The sequence below is a fragment of the Oncorhynchus mykiss genome, chromosome 6, assembly GCF_013265735.2.
Source record: "Oncorhynchus mykiss isolate Arlee chromosome 6, USDA_OmykA_1.1, whole genome shotgun sequence".
In the NCBI taxonomy this organism is placed as follows: Eukaryota; Metazoa; Chordata; class Actinopteri; order Salmoniformes; family Salmonidae; genus Oncorhynchus; species Oncorhynchus mykiss.
The window spans coordinates 57,070,187-57,097,029 of NC_048570.1; the positions used below are offsets into that span (position 1 = coordinate 57,070,187).

Sequence of the window (26,843 nt, forward strand, 5' to 3'; positions counted from 1 at the left end):
GACAGGGAGAACCGAAATCCTACCTGCCAGCCCCGTTGCTCTTAAAAAAGATAACAAAATATTTGACTATATCTAATTATGTGCCTACTCAATATACTATTTAAACTAATTTCCTGTATTCCCTTCTCCCTCATACTATATCTCATCCTCTCTCTTTCCCTCCAATAATGTTCCCGCTGTATCAATACATGCTCCACGGTCTCTGTTTCCTGGCAATACTCACATTTTCCTGTTGGATGCTTTCCTATCACATGCAGGATCTTATTCAACTGGCTGTGTCCCACCCTTAATCTTGTAAATATAGCCTCCTCTCTTCTGTCCCTTCCTGCCATTCTCCCCTGCCCAACATTCCTCTGTACTTGAAATAAATGCCTGCCATTAGTATCTCTACTCCACTGCTCCTGCCATTTCTCCACCATCACTGTCCATGTCATGCTTTTTGCCTCTGCCTTGCTCATTGAAACTACCACATTAACATCCCCACTACTTGGTGCTTGTTTAGCCAGTACATCAACTGCCTCGTTCCCCTCCACTCCCACGAGCTGGGACCCATGCAAATATTATCTGTATACCCATTTGTTTACTCCTGCCATGGGTTTGTAGCACCTCATAAAGCAGGTCGTCTGCTACGTGATATAAAGGACTGGAGACTCCTTAGCACTGCACATGAATCAGAGCAAATAACTACACTTGCTGGCTTAACTTCCTCCACCCACTGCAAGGCCAACAGTATGGCCATCACCTCTGCCGTATATACAGCCAGATGATCTGTAATACATTTCCTAACTCTCACCCCACATTCCTGCACTACAAATGCTGACCCAGTGCGTCCTGTCATTGGATCTTTTGAACCATCTGTGCAAATGGCCACAAAATTCTGATACACAGTATCCAGACATATTTCAAACAAATCTGATGGATCAACACCCTCCCCATCTTTCCCTAGTCTCTCCAATACTGCTAGATCTACTATTGGAGGTGGGAGTAGCCATGGTGGGTTCACAGAGATAGCTACCATTGGATTAAACTCCCTTCCATGCAGTCCCATCTCCTTCGCCTGGGTATTACCAACCTACCCAAAGCTCGTGTTCTGTCTTCGCTCATGTTCCCAGCATGCCTGAAATCCCTTTCGCAGGATGAGATACCCCATGTCCCTGTAGGCTGACCCAATAATTCATTGCCAGCTGCTGTCTCCTAATCTGCAATGGCATTTCCTCCATCTCCACTTGTAGTGCAGCCACTGGGGACGTCCAAAACGCCCCACTACATATTCATAGTCCTTGTCCCTGTATGACATCTAGTTTTTCCAATGATGTACGGGCTGCCTAACTATACACTATACTTCCATAGTCTATTACAGATTGGATCAATGCAACATATATGGTTTTCAATGAGGCAGACCTAGCCCCCCACTCCTTCCCTGTCAGACAGCGCATCACATTTAGTATCTTCCTACACTTCCCACCACTCTCTCAATGTGTTCTGCCCAAGTCATCAAAGTATACCCCAAGGAACCTGAAGGCCCTCACCAAGTTTCTCCCATATAACCTCAAGCCTACATCATCTCCCACCTTCCTCCTTGTAAAGAACACGGTCTGAGTTCTCTACAGAGAACCTGAATCCCCACATTAATGCCCACCGCTCTACCTCATCAATTGCTTCCTATACCTTCCTGACTATACAGTGCCTTGCGAAAGTATTCGGCCCCCTTGAACTTTGCGACCTTTTGCCACATTTCAGGCTTCAAACATAAAGATATAAAACTGTATTTTTTTGTGAAGAATCAACAACAAGTGGGACACAATCATGAAGTGGAACGACCTTTATTGGATATTTCAAACTTTTTTAACAAATCAAAAACAAAAATTGGGCGTGCAAATTTATCAGCCCCTTTACTTTCAGTGCAGCAAACTCTCTCCAGAAGTTCAGTGAGGATCTCTGAATGATCCAATGTTGACCTAAATGACTAATGATGATAAATACAATCCACCTGTGTGTAATCAAGTCTCCGTATAAATGCACCTGCACTGTGATAGTCTCAGAGGTCCGTTAAAAGCGCAGAGAGCATCATGAAGAACAAGGAACACACCAGGCAGGTCCGAGATACTGTTGTGAAGAAGTTTAAAGCCGGATTTGGATACAAAAAGATTTCCCAAGCTTTAAACATCCCAAGGAGCACTGTGCAAGCGATAATATTGAAATGGAAGGAGTATCAGACCACTGCAAATCTACCAAGACCTGGCCGTCCCTCTAAACTTTCAGCTCATACAAGGAGAAGACTGATCAGAGATGCAGCCAAGAGGCCCATGATCACTCTGGATGAACTGCAGAGATCTACAGCTGAGGTGGGAGACTCTGTCCATAGGACAACAATCAGTCGTATATTGCACAAATCTGGCCTTTATGGAAGAGTGGCAAGAAAGACATTTCTTAAAGATATCCATAAAAAGTGTCATTTAAAGTTTGCCACAAGCCACCTGGGAGACACACCAAACATGTGGAAGAAGGTGCTCTGGTCAGATGAAACCAAAATTGAACTTTTTGGCAACAATGCAAAACGTTATGTTTGGCGTAAAAGCAACACAGCTGAACACACCATCCCCACTGTCAAACATGGTGGTGGCAGCATCATGGTTTGGGCCTGCTTTTCTTCAGCAGGGACAGGGAAGATGGTTAAAATTGATGGGAAGATGGATGGAGCCAAATACAGGACCATTCTGGAAGAAAACCTGATGGAGTCTGCAAAAGACCTGAGACTGGGACAAGATTTGTCTTCCAACAAGACAATGATCCAAAACATAAAGCAAAATCTACAATGGAATGGTTCAAAAATAAACATATCCAGGTGTTAGAATGGCCAAGTCAAAGTCCAGACCTGAATCCAATCGAGAATCTGCGGAAAGAACTGAAAACTGCTGTTCACAAATGCTCTCCATCCAACCTCACTGAGCTCGAGCTGTTTTGCAAGGAGGAATGGGAAAAAATGTCAGTCTCTCGATGTGCAAAACTGATAGAGACATACCCCAAGCGACTTACAGCTGTAATCGCAGCAAAAGGTGGCGCTACAAAGTATTAACTTAAGGGGGCTGAATAATTTTGCACGCCCAATTTTTCAGTTTTTGATTTGTTAAAAAAGTTTGAAATATCCAATAAATGTCGTTCCACTTCATGATTGTGTCCCACTTGTTGTTGATTTTTCACAAAAAAATACAGTTTTATATCTTTATGCTTGAAGCCTGAAATGTGGCAAAAGGTCGCAAAGTTCAAGGGGGCCGAATACTTTCGCAAGGCACTATATATGGCACATTTCTTCCACAGCACACCTCATCTTTCCCAGGTGAAGTTAACCCAGACTTACATATAGCCCTTTTCACCTCTGCCATTGTAAATGGTGCATTCAACGCATAATTTACATCCTCCCTCCTATCCAGCACTCAAGGATGCTTCTTTCTTGTTCTTGTTCTTGCTCTCCCCCTCTGACAAATTTGAAAAAAAAGATATGCACTTGGACAAACGCTTTGGCCATCATCTCTGCCTTCTCATCTGTTACTGCCACATCCTTCCCCCTCGTCAACACTGGATAATCCCACTCCCTTCTGATCCCACTCATCCTCTTAATCATCCCCCACACTTCTACCACTGGTGTCGCCCTTCCAATGGTGTCACAAAATCGACGCCAACATGACCTCTTTGCCTGACGAATAGTTCTCCTCAGAGCCTGGGCCTGCTTATACTGAATCAGATGTTGGAAGTTGTGTCCTTTTCAGTGCTCGAAATGCCCTGTTCCTACTCCTCACCATTGTCCCACACTCCTCTGTCCACCTTGGGACTGGTTTCCTCCTCCTCCCTGAACTCTTAGGTATCACCTCAGTAGCTGCCCCCACTAAAGCGGCTTTCACCCAGTTATTGATACTATCCCCTTCCCCTCACAAATCCAGCCGAGCCATCACCCGCTCACTTAACTCCTGAAACTGATCCCACTTTGCCCTTTCAAACACTACTCCATCCACTGATACCTCCTCCTCCCTCTGGCTTACTGTGCATACTATGGGGTAATGATCACTCCCTACTGTCGACTCCTCCCATACCTCCCACTCACAGATTCCTGCCATCGCACTTGATACCAGGGTGAGGTCCAATGCAGACTCTTTCCCTGTAACTACACCAGATCTTTAACTTTGATCAAATTTACCATCACTTGGCCATTTCCATCCATCCAGATCGTGTTGTCCGTCCTTCCCCCCACAGTGTGTTGTGGGCATTAAAATCCAGACATCACAGGACCTTACTTCCATCCTGGCTCTCCACACTCTCCAACTCTTCTAGGTCCAATACCTGACACGGATTAAGAGCTTGGGGAAGGGCAGGTGCGCGAGACAACTTTACAAGCATCATAGCATACGTGTCGATGAATCGTTGATTGATATGAAATACGAGTGATAGTGTAAACAATGTGTATTAACTATGTAAAAAAAAAATGAACGCGTTAAATTATGTGACGTGCAGTCATATTCAGGTCCTGATTAGTCAACAAGCTTATTTGCAAATCGCGCAATCATTTTTTTTTTTAAGTCACCCGTTTACTTATACACAATATCACAAATTGTAGTATATATTTTTGTCTGTTTCGAGATGCGTTCTGTTTCTCTGATCATACCCTCCCATTTTCATGCTATTTAAACTAGGTATTGAGGCTTCGAATATATTTTTTTACAGTGAAATTCTTACTTACGGACCTTCCCGACAATACAGTGAAAAATTGAAATAATACAAGAAGAAAAAAAATTACACTTGTAAATACAAAATGTGTAACGATAATATGGCTATATACACGGTGTACCATTACAGAGTACCGGCTTATTGTTGAGTTCTATTGTTTTTTTGTATTTATAAACTGGGTGGTGAGCCCTGAATGCTGATTGGCTGACAGCCATGGTATATCAGACCGTATACCACGGGTATGACAAACATTTATTTTTATTGCTCTAATTACGTTGGTAACCAGTTTATAATAGCAAAAACGCACATCGGGGGTTTGTGGTATATGGCCAATATACCACGGTTAAGGGCTGTGTCCAGGTACTCTGCGACCCCTGTCGTGCGTAAGAACAGCCCTTCGCCGTGGTATATTAGCCATATACCACCCCCCCCCCCCCCCCCCCCGTACCTTACTGCTTAAATAGGTACTCTGTTCCAAAACGTAATTATTTTAATAAGGAGCATCAAAATGTATTAAACAATAATGTTAAATGGAAATAAATGGAAAAGGAACTAATGATTGACATTTGAATATCTGGTATAGTAGTTTAATTTCCATTCCACTAGATGTCACTGTCCCCCATGCTGCTCCCTGTCATGGGTCTGAGGATTCTGAAAACAAAATAGGCTCTTGAAACAAATCTGTGCATTGGTGGATGTGCTATACATTGTTATAAACAATTATTACACTGCTAATAGAGTTATCACTTATTGACTATTATAAACACATATTACATTATAAATGTGTGATCCTGTAGCGCATGGCATTGCACTGCCAGGGTTGTGGGTTTGATTCCCAGCGCCAAACGCACGTAAAATCTATGGATAAATTACTGTATCTAGCTTTCGATAAGAGCGTTCGCTAAATGGCATATATTATTACATTGTTGTTTTAACAGACACACATTTACATTGTATGTTGCTTTTTCAAATGAATATGTGTGTGGAAAGTTCACATCAATTGGAAAGGCAGCTCATGTACTGTATCTGTTTAATTAATACCGGATTCAAAAGTTGTGGGTAGAAATAAATAAGGGAAGGGTGTAGTCAGTATTAACCCGTGATCTACTACAACACAGGGCATAATGTAAAGTTAAAATAAGATAATAACACATCTTGTTCTTTTAAGTCAGGGTAACTTGGTTATCATGGCTATGTGTAACAGCATTGAGATCCCCTCTGGAACCAGAACTGATTTCATTATTAGTGAACCGATAGACACACACACACACACACCAACCATTCGGAAAGTACTCAGACCCCTTGACATGATCCACATTTTGTTAAGTTAGTCTTATTCTAAAATGGATTAAATTGTTTTTTCCCCTCGTCAATCTACATACATTACTCCATAAAGACAAAGCAAGACCAGGTTTAGATTTTTTTGCAAATGTATCAATAAAAACCCACCGGAAACATCACATTTACATAAGTATTCAGACCCTTTACGAGGTACTTTGTTGAAGAGCCTTTGGCTGCGATTATAGTCTTGAGTCTTCTTGGGTATGACGCTACAAGCTTGGCACACCTTTATTTGATGTGTTTCTCCCATTCTTCTCTGCAGATTCTCTCAAGCTCTGTCAGGTTGGATGGGGAGCGTCGCTGCACAGCTTTTTTCAGGTCTCTCCAGAGATGTTCGATCAAGTTCAAGTCCGGGCTCTGGTTGGGCCACTCAAGGACATTCAGAGACTTGTCCCGAAGCCACTCCTGCAATGTCTTGGCTCTGTGCTTAGTATCGTTGTCCTGTTGGAAGGTGAACCTTCGCCACAGTCTGAGATCCTGAGCAGGTTCTCATGAAGGATCTCTATACTCTTCCAATATTTTTTTCTTTCTGTTTTTTTAATAGATTTGAAATCAATTCTAATAACCTGTTTTCGCTTTGTCATTATGGGGTATTGTGTAAACATTGATAATGATTATTTCATTTAATCCATTTTAGAAGAAAGCTGTAACGTAACAAAATGTGGAAAAAGTCAAGGACTCTGAAAACTTTCCTAATGCACTGTATACATAGACACAGCAAAACTATTATGGCAACAGTATCGGAACAATGAGAGTGTCTGTTGTGGAACTATTATTTTCAATGTTCAAAACCAGAAATAGAAAATGGCTCTTCTACAGAAAAAACTAAAGTGTAAACAACTTCCCCACTCAATGATAAGCAATGAAAGAAACAGTCTCTCTTGAGGATTGTCCAATAGTGTGCTCCATCATTCTTGCCAATGCAGATTAGACAAACCAGTTTGAGTTTAGTGTTGTAATACTGTAGAAACTATTTGACAGAAGGTTGTACGAATAGGGCTTTAGAGTAGAGATATGGTAAGTAGTTAAACCATGCCCTCTCAATCTTCCTGTCCAAAGTCCTCCGTGAACTTCCTGACCTTGAACACGTCCGCCATGTTGACTCTGGGCCTCATGGAGGATGTCAGTCTGGAGTGCAGAGGGACACACCGAGAGGACAAACAAAATCATGAGCATGGTTCAGCAATTACACAAATGTGAGAGTCAGTTTGCAATACCTGGACGTGTATGTTGAAACAGCATGTTCTAGTATGTTTGTGAGCAGTGAATGTGAGTGAACATGTTAAGTGTGTCTGTGCTGTGAATGTGTGATTATCACCATGCAGATAATGGGCATCAGCAGCTTGTCGCTTGGCACATCCATCCAGGTCAATTCTATGGCAGCCGGGTCCCCAGGCGTGCACCGGGTCAGTCATCCACTATCAATTGACTGTTGGCACGAGATGGTCCTCACCTAGAGTACCATCACACAAACAAACTCTCCTCAATAGTAGAGAAAGCGATACACCTTTAGTGTGGTGTACAAGAGTCAACTACAATAGAGTTCCTATATCATGTGTATAAGTTACCTTTTTGAAGTGTGTGGTTGACTGCACTTTCCTGACAGGCTGCATGAGCGCATCTCATACAAGTGATGCTAATGTCAGCCCCAGGGTAGCCTGTTGTCTTTTTGGCGAGCTTACACAGGTCTGCGTCACTCAGGCTGTGGGTCAGGATGCCCAGGTGCAGCCGGAACATCTGGGTCCTTGTGGGCTCCTCTGGGTGAGGGATGTAGATACGCTTCTCAAACCTGACAGTGACATAATGCACTGACGAGAATTATGTATTGTGATGGAGACGGAGGGGATGGCTGCTGTCTAATCAGCTCTTAACCAACCATGCTATTTTGTTCATTTTTTCACATTGGTCGTGACTTTTACATAATGTTGCTGCTACCGTCTCTTATGACGATAGCAGCATCAGAACTGGGACATCAGAACTAGGATTACTCATCTCAGATTAGATGAAGAGTGTTTCCACATTGAGTCGGATGGTAGGGAGACCCGACACCGGACCAGGCCCAGATCCCCGTCATTCACTGGAGAAGGAAACTGAGATTTGGCGGAAAAAGATCAGGATGCCTTGTAAGGATCAGGTGACGAGTGGCAAATCTGCCTTCCGTCTTGCTAGCTAACGTTCAATCTCTGAAAATAAATGGTACGAACGTAAAGCATGTATATCCTACCAACGGGACATTAAAAACTGTAATATCTTATGTTTCACAAGTCGTGGCTGAATGACGACATTAACATACAGCTGGTGGGTTATACCCTGTCGGCAGGATAGAACAGCAGCCTCAGGTAAGACACGGGGCTGGGGCCTATGCATATATGTAAACAAAAGCTGGTGCACAATATCTAAGGAAGTCTCTATGTTTTAGTCACCTGAGGTAGAGTATCTCATGATAGGCTGTAGACCACACTATCTACCTAGAGTTCATCTGTATTTTTCATAGCCATCTACATACCACCACAGACCGATGCTGGCACTAAGACCGCACTCAATAAGCTGTATACCGCTATAAGCAAACAGGAACCACTCACCCAGAGGCGGCGCTCCTAGTGGCCAGGGACTTTAATGCAGGGAAACTTAAATCAGTTTTACCTAATATTTTTATCAGCAGGTGCAACCAGAGGGGGGAAAAAAATTGCGACCCCCTTTACTCCACACACACAGAGATGCATACAAAGCTCTCCCTCGCATTCTGTTTGGCAAATCTGACCATAACTCTATTCCCCTGATTCCTGCTTACAAGCAACAATTCAAGCAGGAAGCACCATTGACTGGATCTATAAAAAAAAAAATGGTCAGACGAAGCAGAAGCTAAACTACAGGACTGTTTTGTTAGCAGACTAGGATAGGTTGGGGGATTCTTACAATGGCATTGAGGAGTACACCACATCAGTCATTGGCTTTATCAATAAGTGCATCGAGGACGTCGTCCCACAGTGACCGTCCGTCCGTACTTACATACCCCAACCAGAAGCCATGACTTACAGGCAACATTCGCACTGAGCTAAAAAAGGTAGAGCTGCTGCTTTCAAGGAACAGGACTAACCCAGAAGCTTAAGAAATCCCACTATTCCCTCCGACAAACCATCAAACAGGCAAACCGATCGAATCGATAAGATCGAATCGAACTACAAAGGCTCCGACGCTTGTCGCATGTGGCAGGGCTTGTATACTATTACAGACTACAAATGGAAGCACAGACGAGAGCTGCCCATCGACACAAGCCTACCAGATGAGCTAAATAACTTATGCTCGCTTCGAGGCAAGTAACAAGCATGCATGAGAGCATCAGCTGTTCCGGATGACTGTGATCACACTCTCCGCAGCTGATGTGAGTAAGACCTTTAAACAAACAGGTCAACGTTCACAAGGTCGCAGGGCCAGACGGATTACCAGGACATGAACTCTGAGCATGGGCTGATAACTGGCAAGTGTCTTCACTGACATTTTCAACCTCTCCCTGTCTGAGTCTGTAAGACCACCATAGGTCACCTTAGTGTTCTTGGGCACAGCGACTGCCTAAATGACTACCGACCGGTATCCCTCACGTCTGTAGCCATGAAATGCTTTGAAAGGCTGGTCATGGCACATCAACACCATTACCCAAGAAACCCTAGACCCACTCCAATTTGAATACCGCCCTAACAGATCCACAGATGAAATCTCTACTGCATCCCACACTGCCCTTTCCCACCTGGACAAAAGGAACACCTATGTAAGAAATCTATTCATTGACTACAGCTCAGCGTTCTACACCATAGTGCCCTCAAAGCTCATCATTAAGTTAAGAGCTCTGGGACTAAACACCTCCCTCTGCAACTGGATCCTGGACTTCCTGACTGTCCGCCACCAGGTGGTAAGGGTAGGTAACAACACATCCGCCACGCTGATCCTCAACACGGGGGCCCCTCGGGGGTGCATGCTCAGTCCCCTACTGTACTCCCTTGTTCAGCCATGACTGCACGGCCAGGCATGACTCCAACACTATCATTAAGTCTGCTGATGACACAACAGTGGTAGGCCTGATCACCGACAACGATGATTTAGGACGATCAGAGACCTGGCCGTGTGGTGCCAGGACAACAACCTCTCCCTCAACGTGATCAAGACAAAGGAGATGATTGTGGACTACAGGAAAAAGAGGAACGAGTACGCCCCCATTCTCATCGACAGGGCTGTAGTGGAGCGGGTTGAGAGCTTCTAGTTCCTTGGCGTCCACATCACCAACAAACTAACATGGTCCAAGCATACCAAGATAGTCGTGAAGAGGGCACGAAAAAAACCTATTCCCCCCCAGGAGACTGAAAAGATTTGGCATGGGTCCTCAGATCCTCAAAAGATTCTACATCTGCACCATTGAGAGCATCCTGACTGGTTACGTCACTGCCTGGTATGGCAACTGCTCGGCACCGAACGCGAGGTACTACAGAGGGTAGTGCGAATGGCCCAGAACATCACTGGGGCCAAGCTTCCTGCCATCCAGGACCTCTATACCAGGAGGTGTCAGAGGAAGGTCCTAAAAATCGTCAAAGACTCCAGCCACCCTAGTCATAGACTGTTCTCTCTGCTATGGCACGGCAAGTGGTAAATCTAGGTCCAAGAGGCTTCTAAACAGCTTCTACTCCCAAGCCATAAGACTCCTGAACCAATAACCAAATGGCTACCCAGACTATTAGCATCAATGCCTTCCTCTTGCAGGAACTGCTGACACACTCCAGCCACATGAGGTCTAGCATTGTCTTGCATTAGGAGGAACCCAGGGCCAACCGCACCAGCATATGGTCTCACAAGGGGTCTGAGGATCTCATCTCGGTACCTAATGGCAGTCAGGCTACCTCTGGCGACCACATGGAGGGCTGTGCGGCCCCCCAAAGAAATGCCACCCCACACCATGACTGACCCACCGCCAAACCGGTCATGCTGGAGGATGTTGCAGGCAGCAGAACGTTCTCCACGGCGTCTCCAGACTCTGTCACGTGCTCAGTGTGAACCTGCTTTCATCTGTGAAGAGCACAGGGCGCCAGTGGCGAATTTGCCAATCTTGGTATTCTCTGGCAAATGCCAAACGTCCTGCACGGTGTTGGGCTGTAAGCAAAACCCCCGCCTGTGGACGTCGGGCCCTCATACCACCCTCACGGAGTCTGTTTCTGACCGTTTGAGCAGACACATGCACATTTGTGGCCTGCTGTAGGTCCTTTTGCAGGGCTCTGGCAGTGCTCCTCCTGCTCCTCCTTGCACAAAGGCGGAGGTAGCGGTCCTGCTGCTGGGTTGTTGCCCTCCTACGGCCTCCACGTCTCCTGATGTACTGGCCTGTCTCCTGGTAGCGCCTCCATGCTCTGGACACTACGCTGACAGACACAGCAAACCTTCTTGCCACAGCTCGCATTGATGTGCCATCCTGGATGAGCTGCACTACCTGAGTCATTTGTGTGGGTTGTAGACTCCGTCTCATGCTACCAGTAGAGTGAAAGCACCGCCAGCATTCAAAAGTGACCAAAACATCAGCCAGGAAGCATAGGAACTGAGAAGTGGTCTGTGGTCACCACCTGCAGAACCACTCCTTTATTGGGGATGTCTTGCTAATTGCCTATAATTTCCACCTGTTGTCTATTCCATTTGCACAACAGCATGTGAAATTTATTGTCAATCAGTGTTGCTTCCTAAGTGGACAGAAGTGTGATTGACTTGGAGTTACATTGTGTTGTTTAAGTGTTCCCTTTATTTTTTTGAGCAGTGTATTATCTATGCATAGTCACTAATAACTATACACGTACATTTTACCGCAACACCGGTGCCCTCGCACATTACCCCCAAAATACAGCCCCGCTATTGTTATTTACTTATCTTTATTTGTTATTCTTATCTCCTACTTTTTTTGATGTTGGTATTTTTCTTAAAACTGCATTGTTGGTTAAGGGTTTGTAAGTAAGCATTTCACTGCAAGGTTAACATGCTGTTGTATTTTTATTTATTTAACTAGGCAAGTCAGTTAAGAACAAATTCTTATTTTCAATTACATATTCAGCACATGTGACAAATATATATTTGATATTGACTATTGTATCCTTTCATTTTGTTTGAACAGTACAACACAAAATATTTAATTTAATATCTATTGTTCCACAAACATTAAGAAATATTTAGCATAGTTAATCAAGAGAAACGTAAATTAACCACCTTCCATGTTCCAATACAACTCTGGAAATCAAAGGTCTGGGTAGTTTTATAAAGATGAATGACAAACCACATGCACACACCCTGCACTCTGTGGTGGAAAGTCTAACTTTGAAAATGACAAGAGACAAAGTCAATAATCAATCAAGGTATTACTTTTATTAAAGAAATATAGTAAAGGAGGCTGTCGCACCACCCACGTAAGTGAAATGGATTGAGAGCCCCTGCACAGAGAGTACAGGAGCATTATACACACACTAGTCAAGCTATCCCATGCAAGCATCTGCAAAAACACGTGATCCTATGTGTGTGTGTGTGTGTGTGTGTGAGAGAGGGGAGACAACTGGGTGAAAAGGTTGCCTCAGTCTGTTGCAACTGAGTGAGGACAATAGGGGCCAGAATGAAAGGAAGTAACTCCAGACATACTTCCTCTAACAGTAGCTCAATGGTTCCCCCAAGTTGGGCAAGCAAGTGCCTTCCACTGTCGGCCCAGATGATGTATGGTCATACTGTTCACACACAAAACATTAATATTTCGCCCAGAAACAGGCTCCAAACAGAATTGCCCTATCACTGGTGTACAGGAAATAACGTTTACTCTGTCTCCAATCAAGCTAAGAGAAACCAGTTAGTTTGTCATTCATGGCTGAGAACCCAGACATCATAGGGTCCTTCGACAGACAGCACAATTAGAACAGGCCTTTATAAAATGGCACACACTTTATCTTGTGTTTAAAGAGACTCACAAGCCCAATGTCTAGGCATTAACAATAACTTTAGCACAAGCATTACTAAGGTTTAACAGAAAATTCCCTCACACCTCTGACCCGTGTTTAGTTCTGACCTGCAAGCCAACATTGCTGAAGAGGCGGGTGTCTGCTGCGTTGGCCATCTGCATAAAGGTAGCTCCGCCCCACACGAGAGACTTACTTATAATGAGGGTGAATACGTTGAGAGAGCCTTCAACCCGAGAAGGCCTGTTGGGTTGATGGTATCCTAACTGAAATGATAAAGTACAGACCACAAATTCCAATTGGCTATACTTAAACTCTTAACATCCTCAGCTCTATTCCCCAAAATTTGGAACTAAGCAATCCACAAAAGTGGAGACAAATTTGACCACAACTACTGTGGGATATGCATCAATCTTGGGGAAATACTATGCATTAACATTACTTGTAGATTTCCTCAGCGTAAACAATCTGCTGAGCAAATGTCAAATAGGCTATTTACCAAATTACCGTAATCAGAACACGTATTCATGATTTGTTGATTTCAACTCAATTTGGCATGAGGGTCTGCTATACAAATGGATGGAAAGTGGTGTTGGGGGCTTAAACACAAATCCTTGTAGACAAACAAGTGTACGGTTACAATTGGCAAAAAAATAATAATACTTCTTCCCACAGGGCCAGGGGGGAGAGAGAGGGATGCAACTTAAGCCCCACCCTCAACATATATCAATGAATTGGCGAGGGCACAAGTACTGTCTGCAGCACCCGGCCTCACCCTACTAGAATCTGAAGTCAAATGTCTGATGATTTGAGACTTCTGTCCCCAACCAAGGAGGGCCTACAGCAGCACCTAGATCTTCTGCACAGATACGGGGGATTTTCCAGTGCATGTGTTGTGCGTCTCAGAGTGGTGAACAAAATCAATGTGGGTTTGGGGGGAGGCCATTGTGTGTTTGTGTGACTGGGCCATTGTGTGCTTGAGGGAGGCCGTTGCCTAGTTCTGTGATTGTCCTTGGACATGCATTATGAATGCATTATTTGTGTATCGTTGCTATGGTTACGCCACCAATATATTATATTCCCTGAAGTATGCACCAAGAAGGGGAGGAGACCCAAAGTAAAGCTGGGTGCAGACAGACTAGAAGTAAGATCAGGAAACAATGGCGGCAGAATACCAAAAGATGTGGATCAAAAACAAAGAGAAGTAAATATGTATGTTGTGTCAAACTGAAACGGTATATAACGTGATCTGAGTCTGGTAGCGGCAGTTGCTCCATGGACCAGCTCGGCTTGTTACTTTGTAATAAAGTTGTGAATTCACAAGCTCTGGTGTCAGATATTTTTAAGAAGTATTTCCACGTCAGATTCTGTCAGACCTGACAGTAAATCTCAGTAAGACAATGGTGTTCCAAAAGGTCCAGTTGCCAGGACCACGAATACAGATGCCATCTAGACACTGTTGCCCTAGGAGACACACACAAAAACTATACATACCTTGGCCTAAAGATCAGCACCACAGGTAACTTCCACAAAGCTGTGAACGATCTGAGAGACAAGGCAAGAAGGGCATTCTATGCCATCAAAAGGATCATCAAATTCAATATACCAATTAGGAACTGACAAAAAAATACTTGAATCAGCTATAGAACCCATTTCCCTTTATGGTTGCGAGGTCTGGGGTCTGCTCACCAACCAAAAATGTTGCAATAATATCCTCAGTGTACAACATATAAACACCAAATAATGCATGCAGAATTAAGCCGATACTTGACAATTATCCAAATCCAGAAAAGAGCCGTTAAATTCTACAACCACCTAAAAGGAAGCGACTCCCAAACCTTGCATAACAAAGTCATCACCTACAGAAGAGCCCCCTAAGCAAGCTGGTCCTATGTTCACAAACAGACCCCACAGAGTCCCAAGACAGCAGCACAATTAGATCCAAATAAATCATGAGAAAACAAAAAGGGAACTACTAGGCACATTGGAAAGAATTTACAACGGAGATGCTGGGAGTCGAGAAGCTGGTGGTGAGTTTAATGCAAACATGGAACTAGGGATACACGAAAGACCGATATTAGCTAAAAACACCAACATTAGTGTCGGCGATGTCTAGTTTAACGCCGATGTGCAAAACCGATGTCAAATCTGACGTGCATACCTATATAAATGTACATGACAAAACCCTGTATACTCCACCACAGCCGCACTGCTAATGCACGCACGTACACACACGACCAGCCCCTAATACAACCACCTAGCTGCATCACAACTATTAATCACTACTGCAGTACTACTTTCAGAAGGCTGCAGAACACTGCACATTGTTATAAAACCTCTACAGAACACACACTGAATTTGTCATGATTGAACTACCTCACATCACATGAAGCCTAGAGTGAAAAAGAGAGATTCTAAAATATCCACAATACTCACTGAGACATAGAACGGTCTAACTGCTGCTCAGGGTCAGCTGGCTGGCTTTAAGTCAAGGGAGTACATCTTAAAAAAATAAAATGGTTGAACACCTCTCCAAAAATAGAACGTAACCTGTAAGAGAGCAGCACAAGCCATCTTGAGTCATCTACATCACCTGAAGCCTTGAGTAAAAAAACAGATGCTATAATATTCACTGAGACATAGAACGGTCTAACTGCTGCTCAGGATCAGCTGGCTGGCTTCACTCTGTCAAAGTCCTGGACAGCAACATTAGACAGGAAGAAGAGACATTAGAAATATAGGAGTAAAATAATGGTAAGTAAGCAAGTTATAAGACATGTCGCAACTCCCTTATCGGAGGAGCAATTCTCTCAACAGCTCGCTTTTCTCTGCAACTCCATCGATCACCATGTCAGTAGCCAGGGCCATTAGGATGTAATTCTCGGTGGTCATAAGCATGAAGGCCTCTAGGTGTTCTTGTGAGATAGTGCTCCTGAGTCTGCTCTTGATATACTTTAAGGTAGAGAAACTTCACTCACAAGCTACTTGGGTAACTGAGAGGGTGAGTAGGAACTTGAATCCAAGGCCAAGGATATGGTATGCATCAGTCAGCAGGTTGCACCATCTCAGCATCTGGTAACACAGTGGACATTCTTAGCAGGGTGAGCAGCATTTATTCTTCATTTCCACCTCATATTCATTTCCATTGGGGCCATCATTCACTGTCCTGGTCATGTATTCCCCTAATCATGAACTTGTCAGTCGTCTTGTCCACTGTACAGCGAGGCTTCTCGGCTATCAAATCGAAGCAAACATTTGCTGAGCTCTTGAAGGGCTGTCTCTGGAAGACCATTGGATGTTATTTGGGAGAGGTTTCTCGGATCCAGAAGGACTAGGTCAGCATAGTGTCATGTGACAGAAATCACCTGTGGATACTGTGACTGTATCCACAATTTGATTGTGGACTTGAACTTTATAGGCACTCTCTGCCTCTGTCAAAGCTTCATCTCTCCAGACAGGATTTTCTTCTTTCTGGCCCTTTTGGGGCAGAGCGGCTTCCATCTCCTCCAGCGCCGTGTCCTCATTCTGTTCTTTGATCTTCTTATTTGCAAACTGAACAAAATGTGTCTGGAGCTGCCTTAATGGTGTCAAAGTCTCTTGACATGTCTTTCAGGGTTTCCTGTGTATCCACAAGCATTCGATGGGCAGACAGGATGTCCCTCCCACTTGTCTGCAGGTATTTGGACAGCGGTGACGTGTTCTCAAATACCCTAAGAAATATTTGAGCTGTCAGTATCGTCTCATACCGGAGAAGAGCCTCAGTAAATCCTCTTTCCTTCACCCTAACAGTTGTCTTCATGTTGGCCTGTCCTTGTATGGCTGATAGTGTGAGGAGTACGTCAACATAGAGACCGGTCTGGTCCGGTCTGGTTTTCCAAAGACCTTCATCAAAGCACTATCCTTAGTCCACCAGCATGTTTCTCTGATTGGAGATAGGCGTCTGTGGTCGCGTGTCCTGGCTCTTCTCCCACACATCCATCCTTTGGTAGGATTCACCGAGTAACACAGCAATGTCATTAAGGAGCACAAACAGTCACCCACTTAAGACAATTTCAGTTGTGTCAAAACCAGATTGAGGACATGCGCATAGCACCATACATGCACTTGATTGAGGTACTTTTGAAGATAACAGAGTAGAGAAGCACATATCTGCCCTGCATATTGGATGCTCCATCCGTAACATTGCCAATGGACTTGCTCATGTCTAATTTTCGTTTATCCACGACATCTGTCAACAACCAAAGTACTGTCCAGTTGATGCCTCACACTTCACAACAGCCACAAGCATCTCTTGTACGACATCTGTCACATATCTCAATGACAGAGCACTGGTCTTGAGAAGTTATGTCCTGAGTTGTCGATCTGGGCAGAGAACATTCCAGCTTGCTCAATATCACTTAACATGGTCTCTTGGATACTGCTCTGAATTGTGTGAATGAGTGTTGAGTATTTTTTGAATGGAGTGTGACTAGAGAACCTCTCCCTCTTGCCCCAGACTGATGTAGGTTCCTGCTTTTCTCAATGCATTTGGTGAGATGTTCTTTCAAGCACACAGCATACTTTCCCAGCAGCATTATCATCTCCAAGAAATTACCGTGATCGATACTGGTGTCCTCAGACTGCATCCCCCTGTAACGGAGCCCACATCTTGCCAATGACTTTCACTATGTCTACGACACGTTCCAGCACCTGCCTTCCCCTGCGTACCTGCTCTTTGTGGGCAGACACCTGTCGCTGAGCAGACATTGAATGTCTGCTTTGGAGGACCTTAAAAAGTATGCCTCAGCACTATTTCTGTGCATGTTGCTCTTCAAGCGCTTCTACCCTTTGGGGAACATGTTTCCAATCGGTCATTCCAATCGGTCATTCCACAAATACTGCTGTCAGTAGGCTTCGCAATTGCCATACAAATTGAACAGTAAGGCATATCTATCTTTGTATGACAGCCACTTTCGATTGGTACCGTAGTTAAAACAGTTTTAACTAGGCAAGTCAGTTAATAAGAACAATGTCAATGATGACCTAGGAACAGTGGGTTAAGTGTTCAGGGGCAGTATGACAGATGTGTACCTTGTCAGCTCAGGGATTCAAACTTCTAACCCCTAGGCTACCCTGCCACCTCTGTACCACAGAATTTTTTAATGTTATGGTCATCTGACTTTGGTCTCTTGAAATAATTGGTCTAGCCTTCCATGGCTCCCTCTTCCACTGAAACGGACCCATCATCAACCTGGATATGAATAAAATATAAATTAACTACATTTAAATATGTTTATTCCATGTGTAACTCTGTGTTGTTGTATGTGTCGAATTGCTTTGCTTTAGCTTGGCCAGGTCGCATTTGGAAACGAGAACTTGTTCTCAACTAGCCTATCTGGTTAAAAAGGTGAAATAAAAGGCCCAACTTTGAAAAACTAAAAACACAGCAGCAGCCCCACTATTTCATATCAAGTGAATGAATGACAACAAAACGTTTTTTTTGTGTGTGTGACTTTACTCGCCATTTACACCAGACTTGGCATGATGATGAGTTTCAATGCATTGTCTCGAAAGAGGCGAAGTGGTAGGAACCGGTGGCGATGAGGATCATAGTTAGCAAATCACTGTTATCACATTCTCCAGCACAAAATATGAATTTGAAAGGGTAAGGACATTATTGGTTTTACAATATGTACACTATTTGCAACCAATGTTCGCGAAATCTAGACATCCAGAGCTTTGCTAGGCGTCACATTGAGCTCTTTACGCTATCCGGTTTGAACACCCGGTTACTGAACGTCTTGACCTCAATTATTTCTGGTACATTTACACAGCAGTAGCTGACCAATAGTATTTGCATTCCACTCAAATTCGGATATAACATGTATTTGTAACAGGCGAAGCGGTAGATATGTGCCCATATTTGGCTTCGCTGTCCTCTCCGTCTACTCTTCCACCCGCACACCGGGTTGTGGCATCTTCCTCTTGGCCGGTCGAGCACTTCAATGTTAGCGTCTGTGGCACTAGTACTACCACCACCGAATAAGTCGGTTCGTTTTTTTACATTCACTTGCTTTTGGGTGAAGACTTTTGACTCTTTAGTCTCTTAACTTGTCAGCCCCACCCTCACATTTTTCAATCTGCTTTTCCGTTTTCTATTGTAGCTAGTTTTCGAGCTGTCAGTGTCAATGTAAGCGAGACAAAAGGGGGCTAAGGTTTGCATAAACGTTCGTTTGGAATAGATCAACGGGCCTGGGGGAAAGGTTGGCCAGTGTCGCTCAACCTTCTGCCAACTTGATTAATAAATCTATATATTTTACTACTAAAGGCGGCCCACTGGCCCAGAGGTTGACTAGCCCACCGGGAATTCTCCTGGGGCTCAGTCCGCTACTGCTTGGTACCTAGCTAGCTTCATCTGGCTAGCGAGTCACGACCGGATCGGGTTGTGAAGCTGGCCACAATAAGGATACGGCTCAAGTGGAATTTGCTGTTTCCCTTCAAAATAAAAGTATTGTAACGACCCAGCGTTTACTAGCGCGGATATCGACTCAGCAGTATGCTTTTGGGGCACAATCGATTGCGCGCTAGACTTCGAGCTAGAGGGTCGAGAGTTCGAGGCCTGCTCCCTGCCTGTTTCATTACAGTAAGTAATTGACAGTGATGCAAATATTAGAATTATGCGACACTTATTTTGAACGTTAACCGCACAGTCCACTATTGTGTCTAAGCCTTATTGTGGCTAGTTTCACATAGATGGGTCAGACACCCATTAATCAAATAACTGTCTTGTAAATTAGGGTTATTTTAGATGACACTTGGCTAACTAAAGCTACTGAAACAGATGTAGTTTTGCTGTGTATTTGGGGAAGAATTTTTTTCTCAACACATCCATCAGTTTTCTAGCTTTTTCTTTGACGACAAGCACTGTCCAGAGCTTGGGGAAGGGCAGGTGCGCGAGACAACTTTACAAGCATCATAGCGTATCGTTGTGAAATGAAATACGAGTGATAATTTACACTAATTAACGTGTTAAATTATTATGTGACGTGCAGTCATAGTCAAGGTCCTGATGATTGGTTCTTTGGTCAACAAGTGTTATTTGACACGCAAACGGAGTTCCATAGAAGTCCTGTTTGAGGATCAAACGACTCTACGAAACACCAAGTAAGTACAATAAATAGGTTTTGATTATGTTTTACTTGCAAGGGGGACATACATAAATGCCAGAAAAATAACTTATTGGTTAGTGTGGTGTGTGTAACCTTTATCTAACTAGGCAATTCAGTTAAGAACAAATTCTTACTTACAATGATAGCCCGAATGATGCTGGGCCAATTGTGCGTTGCCCTATGGGAGTCACAATCACGGCGGGATGTGATACAGCCTGGATTCAAACAAGAGACTGTAGAGACTGATGCCTCATGCACTGAGATGCAGTGCCTTAGACCGCTGCATCTGTTTTAACTATACTAGAACACTTTAAAAAAAGCCCAATTTTAAAAATCGGTATTGTTTTTTTGGCAAGGAAAATATCGGTAATAAATCACTACATGGAACAGGAGTTGACATAGTGTAACAGTATAACTTTAGACCGTCCCCTCGCCCATACCCAGGCGCGAACCAGGGACCCTCTGCACACATCAACAACAGTCACCCTCGAAGCATCGTTACCCATCGCTCCACAAAAGCCGCGGCCCTTGAAGAGCAAGGGGAACTACTACTTCAAGGTCTCAGAGCAAGTGATGTCACCGATTGAAACGCTATTTAGCGCGCACCGCTAAGCCGTTTCACATCCGTTACAATAGCAAATAACATCCCTCACCAAGGTTGGCCACCAATACTTCTTGGAGATGGTGTACTACGAGTAAAACCTGGATATCCAGCGACAACGGCACTCCTTGCGGGCGGTTCTGGTTGCCTAGAAAAGAGACAGTTCCTGATGAAATTGTCACTGCTCTGCCTTGAACAATAGTTGGTTGGCCAGGAGATGTTCCAGGACTACTCGATGTGATCCTCCAAGGTAGCCAAGTAGAAGAGGATGTTGTTGATATAGACAGCCACCTGGCATCCGAGCATGTCCCGTAACACCTCGTTGGCAAATGCCTGGAACACTGACGGCGCATTGGCTAAGCCAGAAGGCATCAGAGTGACCAGACATCATGCTGAAAGCCGTCTTCCATTCATCCCTCTCCCGGATGAGATTGTATGCACTCCGCAGAGATCCAATTTGATAAGAACGCGGCCCCGTGGAGCTGTTCGATAGCTTCCGGCACCAACGGGAGTGTAAACGGGACTTGGTGAGCCACCACACTAGCAAGAGAGGTGGACGTGTGGATGAAACTTTGTTGGATCGCTTCACGGATGTATTCCTCCATGGCCTTAGCCACAGACAGTATAGATGTATCTGCGCAGAGTCCGCAAGCAAGTCAATGGCATAGTCCCAGGGACGATGAGGGAGACTAGTGGCGCAGGTTGGGAACAAACTCCCACAGGTCCTTGTATACCTCCAGGATGTTGGGCTAAAAGGCAACCCCAGGACTCAACCGACATGGAACGGGAAAGCAGGTCATCCAGCAGTCGGGTGCCCAGTCCGTGATTGTAATCCTCCACTAATGAAGGGAAAGTTCTCATGATGGACTCCACATTGAGTGGTCCCAGATCCTAGTAGATGCACCGATCATCAAGGGCTTGAACTGGAAACAGAGGAGAGCAGGTATGAGGTGACGTTAAGAGAGGGACTGTAGTCAATAAAGAGCCCCAGGGCACCAGAATCCACAAGCACTGTATTTTTAAAATACATTTTTATTTAACTAGGCAAGTCAGTGTAGAACAAAAACTTATTTTCAATTACCTACACCAGCCAAACCCAGACGATGCTGGGCCAATTGTGCGCCGCCCTATGGGACTACCAATCACGGCCAGTTGTGATACAGCCTGGATTCAAATCAGGGTCTGTAGTGAAATTTCTAGCACAGATGCAGTGCCATAGACCGCTGCGCCACTCGGGAGCCCTCTAGAAACAGTACATGAGGGACAGCCAACTAGTGTGATTGACAAAAAAAGTTTGGTAGATAGCTATGAAAATTGACAACTCACCTCTGCCCCAGGAAGTGGAAGATCACATGACTGTCCCTCTGCTCTCGTGGATCCCAAGTAAAAATGTACCAGACACTGCTGAAGCTCCCCTTAACGACAACAGGGACAGAGCCCCAGCAGTTTCCGTCACTATGCCGCAGGGAGGCGTGTGACCCTTACCTCCAAGGGTTCAGGCTCTGATACAGAGTGGTCACTGAGGGAAGGACAGAAGCAATGGTACCGACGCTCCCAAAGTTAGTTAACCAGACTGATGGCTATCGCAATGAGTGCAGCCAAGGAGGTTGTCATCCCGACATGCAAGTTCCATCTGGACCTCCTCATGCAGTCCTCTTCTGAAAAGCTTACAGAGCACTGGCTCATGCCATCTGCTGAATGTTGCTACTGTCTGGAAGGTGAGCGTGTACTCAGCAGCAGTCTTGGCATCCCACCGTAGTTGGAGTAGGCACTCATCACCTCTGCCCTCCGGTGGATGAGCGAAGATAGATGTGAACACTGCCATGAACCCCTCATAAGAAGCCAGCTCCTCTTCTCTCCCAGATAGCTGTAGCCTACACCCACCCAGGCATCACTGACTTGGGCAGACTGTTGGATGGGCTGGCTCAACTGGTGGTAGAGTATCATCCACTAGTATCCTCTCAGGTATGTTCGAGATGTTGAAGACCACAAAGAACCTCTTTCATAGCCGTCGCCAGTTGCATCAGCTGGTCGTGGTGTTGACAAAGTAGTTATTGTTCGTCAAACATCAGGGAGATGGCTTGATTTCCTGCTGCTTCCATTTGTCGAGGAAGTATTCTGTAACAAGAGACACTGGGAGTCAAGAAGCAGGTGTTGAGTTTAATAATGCCGTGACCATTGCACAATACAACCCAAGCATACCATCTGGATATGAAACAAATAACCAATCGTGCCTGGGGGAACAACACTAAGGGAGTGACAGATATAGGGGAGGTAATCAGTGAAGTGATGGAGTCCAGGTGTGTTTCATGATGAGGCGCAGGTGACCGTAACAATGGTGCCAGGTGTGCGTAATGATGGATGTCAAAGCCTGTGATTAGTAAACCACCCGGAGAGGGGGAGCGGGAGAAGACGTGACAATGTTTTTTGGCCCTAAACAGAGAGTACACAGTGGCAGAATACCTGACCACTGTGACTGATCCAAAATCATGGAAATCTTTGACTATGTGCAAGATACACATATTTCCCTCATTACACAGACCCACAAAGAATTTGAAAACAAATCCAATTTTGATAAACTCCCATATCTATTGTGTGAAATACCACAGTGTGCAATCACAGCAGCAAGATTTGTGACCTGTTGCCACAAGAGAAGGACAACCAGTGAAGAACAAACCCCATTGTAAATACAACCTATGTTTGTTTATTTAATTTTTAGTTTATTTTACTTCTGTTCATCTATTTCACTTGCTTTGGCAATGTAAACATGTTTCACATGCCAATAAAGCCCTTAAATTGAAATTGAATTGAGAGAGCCCAGGGGCTCCAACAGTTTTTGAGATGTTTTTGAGATGAGGAAGACTGTTTCAGGCCAACCAGAGTTACTCTTGCTTATCTTTATAGAAAATATTATGATAGAAAATGAACTAATTAGCCTCTTGAATGTCTATATCTGTATACCAGACGTAGTAACCATCTCACATAAAGAAATGCATGTCGGTGTGTGCTTATGTCAAATCAAATCAAATTTATTTATATAGCCCTTCCTACATCAGCTGATATCTCAAAGTGCTGTACAGAAACCCAGCCTAAAACCCCAAACAGCAAGCATTGCAGGTGTAGAAGCACCTGTCTATCTAGCTCTCTGGGGTTAGGCCTACGCTTCTCTTCTTTCAAATAGGCTATATATATTTTTTTTAAATTAAAATGTTAATATTATATAGTGGACACCGTAGCCCCGATACATGTAGTGCTCAAATTTCTGACAGCTGAACCGTGAGGTGGAAAATTGTTTTAGGGAAGTAGAATAAAAACAAAAAATAGGCTATAAGGTGTGCTGCACATCGAAACACAAGGAATAGTGGTTTTGTCATTTGTTATAGGCTGTTTTTAACGAAACGAAAATGTGGCTCATTTGGCCAAAATCTTCCCTGTCATGTTGTCCCGGCGCTAAAATTTCCTAAACGAAACTCTGAAATATTGTTTTTAAGAAGATTTGACAATATTCGCATGAAAATCTGTCATCAATTCGATGGAAACCTAGCTAGTGCGCTAGTCCAGTGTCACTTTGATCATGTATGCACATCATGGTTCACCAGCAGCCCCAAACATCTAAAGAATAAACTACCAGCCAAACAATCTTGTAAGAATTGAATGTTAACTCCCCTGATACTCATCTGGAGGTTGAGCATTTTTTAATTTCTATCTGTAATTTGTCTGTATCTATGTAATTGTTTATGTATTTATGTTAAAAATAGGGACCAAAATGGAAATAAGTCCCCGACTATATTGTGCAATACCGGTCACTTTTACAAATCTTTGTTTATATGTATTTTTAATTATCAAATCAATCAATCAATCCAAACTGTGCAGAAGCTAAAATGTTATGCTAGATCAGCGTCCAGTGTTTTAGTAGAAAACGTGTTCTCTTTGAGATTAAAGTTTTTTTCTAAATCATTATAGCACATATGACAACCATAAGGACCATTATTGTATAAACCGTTTGGATGAGGACCAGGATTTTATGGCCCAAACCCGGTTTGGAATCCGCTACGTTGTATAATCATAAACGTATATGTATATGTTTTCTGTAAAACATAGAAATAGCGATACATGTAGATTATAAATACATTGCTTACTTTAAAGCAATATTGACCCTTTGTAAGCTAGCTATTTCTTGCACTGCAAAAAAAAAAACTATCGGTTTTGTGTCGCCCACCTATGTTCGTTCCTGTGTTCAACTAGTAATGCCTGGTGAGCTGTGGCTGGTCTGGCCAGCTGGCTAATGTTTTGGAGAACATAGCTAATAGCTAGCCTAGCTACACTGCTAGCTTGTTAACCACAGTTGGTCAACACAATATACAAATATCGGAGAAAATATACCATAATTATACGAGATAGTTTCAGTTGCTAGTAAAAGTCGAATATATGTAACTTGCTAAGTCGACAAGAACATTCCAACCGTAGCAGTGGGAAAAGGTAGGGACATGGTCGAGTATCGCTAACGTTAGCTAGTTGTGTTAGGCCAATGCAATGTCTTGATGGGGTTGGTTGTCAACGCCAGTTCTTGCTTGAGTTGGACAATCGCTGGCATGTTAGCTAGCTAGTTAGTTAATTGGGAGACCGGTAGCTACAGATTGTAACACAAGATAATGTGATTTAACCAAAAAATATACTGGTAGTTACAGGCCTGGCTGTACAAAACGTTGTCAGATTTTTTCAACTAATAACTAACCTGTTATTGGCGATACTATCTTCGTCCTCCAGTATAATGGCCCACATTTGTTGGGTTAACTAGCATTTTTAAGTTTCATGACAGCCTGCTTTCGTTGTGGTTCTCTGTATTTCGGTTGTTCATCCTGAACCCACACCACCACAGTTGTTTTGCCATTAACGTTATAATTGTGTAAAACTAACATATGTTCATTATTCATGCCACTTAAGGCAACGTTTTCATCAGCACCTCATGGCTGTTAACAAATGAGAACTGCAGTGATTAGGTAACTAATAATAAACATTTTTCTTTTAGCTAGCTAGTTAGCTACAAACATGGTTATGTCATCAACAGCTGGATTTCATCATGCAAGGTAAAGGTGTAGACTACAAGCTAGCCACAGACACACTTTCATATGGCTTTTGCTTAGACCCTTTGGTGACTGAGACCAACCAACAACAGTGTGAAGGAGAGGAATGAAGGCCTGATCTTTGAGATGACTGTCTACCCAAAGAATTCGGTGCGGATCTTATCTGCCCGGGAGCGTGGGGCCCGTGGCCTTGGTTCCCAGCGCCTCCTGCAGCAGCTTGTTGAGGAGAAGACCCGGAGGATGAAATGGCAGAGTCAGGTAAGGAGCATCCTTGGTGAGGCATGGATGGAAATCGTGCAATGTAACAAGTTTAACTGACATGAGTGGGTGCTTTTTTTATGTGCTCTTATTTTATTTTCCTCAGAAAGTGGAGTTGCCGGACAGCCCTCGTTCTACCTTCCTGTTGGCTTTTAGCCCGGACAGGTCAGAATGTCATCCAATAAAATGTTGTAAAAATTTTTTGTCTGGAGGAGATAGAAAGACACCAAGACTGGAAGATTGTATGTTAACTGTTAATGTTTTCCCTTTAAATAGGACCTTAATTGCCTCCACTCATGTCAACCACAACATTTATATCACCGAGATTAAGACAGGAAAGTGTGTTCACTCTCTGGTGGGCCATCGCCGCACTCCTTGGTGTCTGACCTTTCACCCTACCATCCCTGGTTTGGTGGCTTCGGGATGTCTGGATGGAGAGGTTCGCATCTGGGACCTGCATGTGAGTGGCTGTCATCTTCTCATGCAAAGGAACCTCGGGGACTACATGTGCTACAATAGACTTAATTAGACGACTCATCTTTGGGATATTCTCCTAGACTCCTCCGTGAACTGGAAACCGATATGTGGTTGAGGACGGTGTCAATTAATTAGTAGGCGAATGGAGGAGTTTGCTCACTTCCTTGATACACAAGAGTATTCCACTCATTGCTAGTGCAGAAGTGTTTTAAAATCCACCACACCCCCTTTGAATCAGCTGTTTTCTCAAAGGAGA

General features: G+C 43.9%; 1 protein-coding gene, 1 long non-coding RNA gene and 1 pseudogene across 5 annotated transcripts in view; 1 reads left to right on the plus strand and 2 right to left on the minus strand.

The window, feature by feature from the left end:
- Positions 1-6,527: 6,527 nt before the first annotated feature.
- LOC118965083 lies at positions 6,528-8,174 on the minus strand (annotated as a pseudogene).
- Positions 8,175-18,560: 10,386 nt separating this feature from the next.
- Positions 18,561-26,843, plus strand: part of LOC110526195 (activating molecule in BECN1-regulated autophagy protein 1) — a 107,343-nt gene continuing 99,060 nt past the window's right edge. The window contains exons 1-4 of one of the 4 annotated variants that reach the window (XM_036980546.1): positions 18,561-20,162; positions 25,913-26,110; positions 26,217-26,275; positions 26,387-26,570. In XM_036980546.1, the coding sequence (XP_036836441.1) occupies positions 25,979-26,110; positions 26,217-26,275; positions 26,387-26,570 (375 nt within the window). In that variant the 5' untranslated portion in view covers positions 18,561-20,162; positions 25,913-25,978. Of the gene's footprint in view, positions 20,163-24,625; positions 25,248-25,912; positions 26,111-26,216; positions 26,276-26,386; positions 26,571-26,843 lie in introns of those variants that run through there. The other 3 variants (XM_036980547.1, XM_021606948.2, XM_021606946.2) reach the window with 3 other exon arrangements.
- Positions 20,177-21,889, minus strand: LOC110526194. Its single transcript, XR_002473900.2, has 2 exons — positions 21,850-21,889; positions 20,177-21,691 (listed from the first exon to the last, which is right to left on the minus strand). It is a non-coding gene; the product is annotated as an uncharacterized LOC110526194 (long non-coding RNA).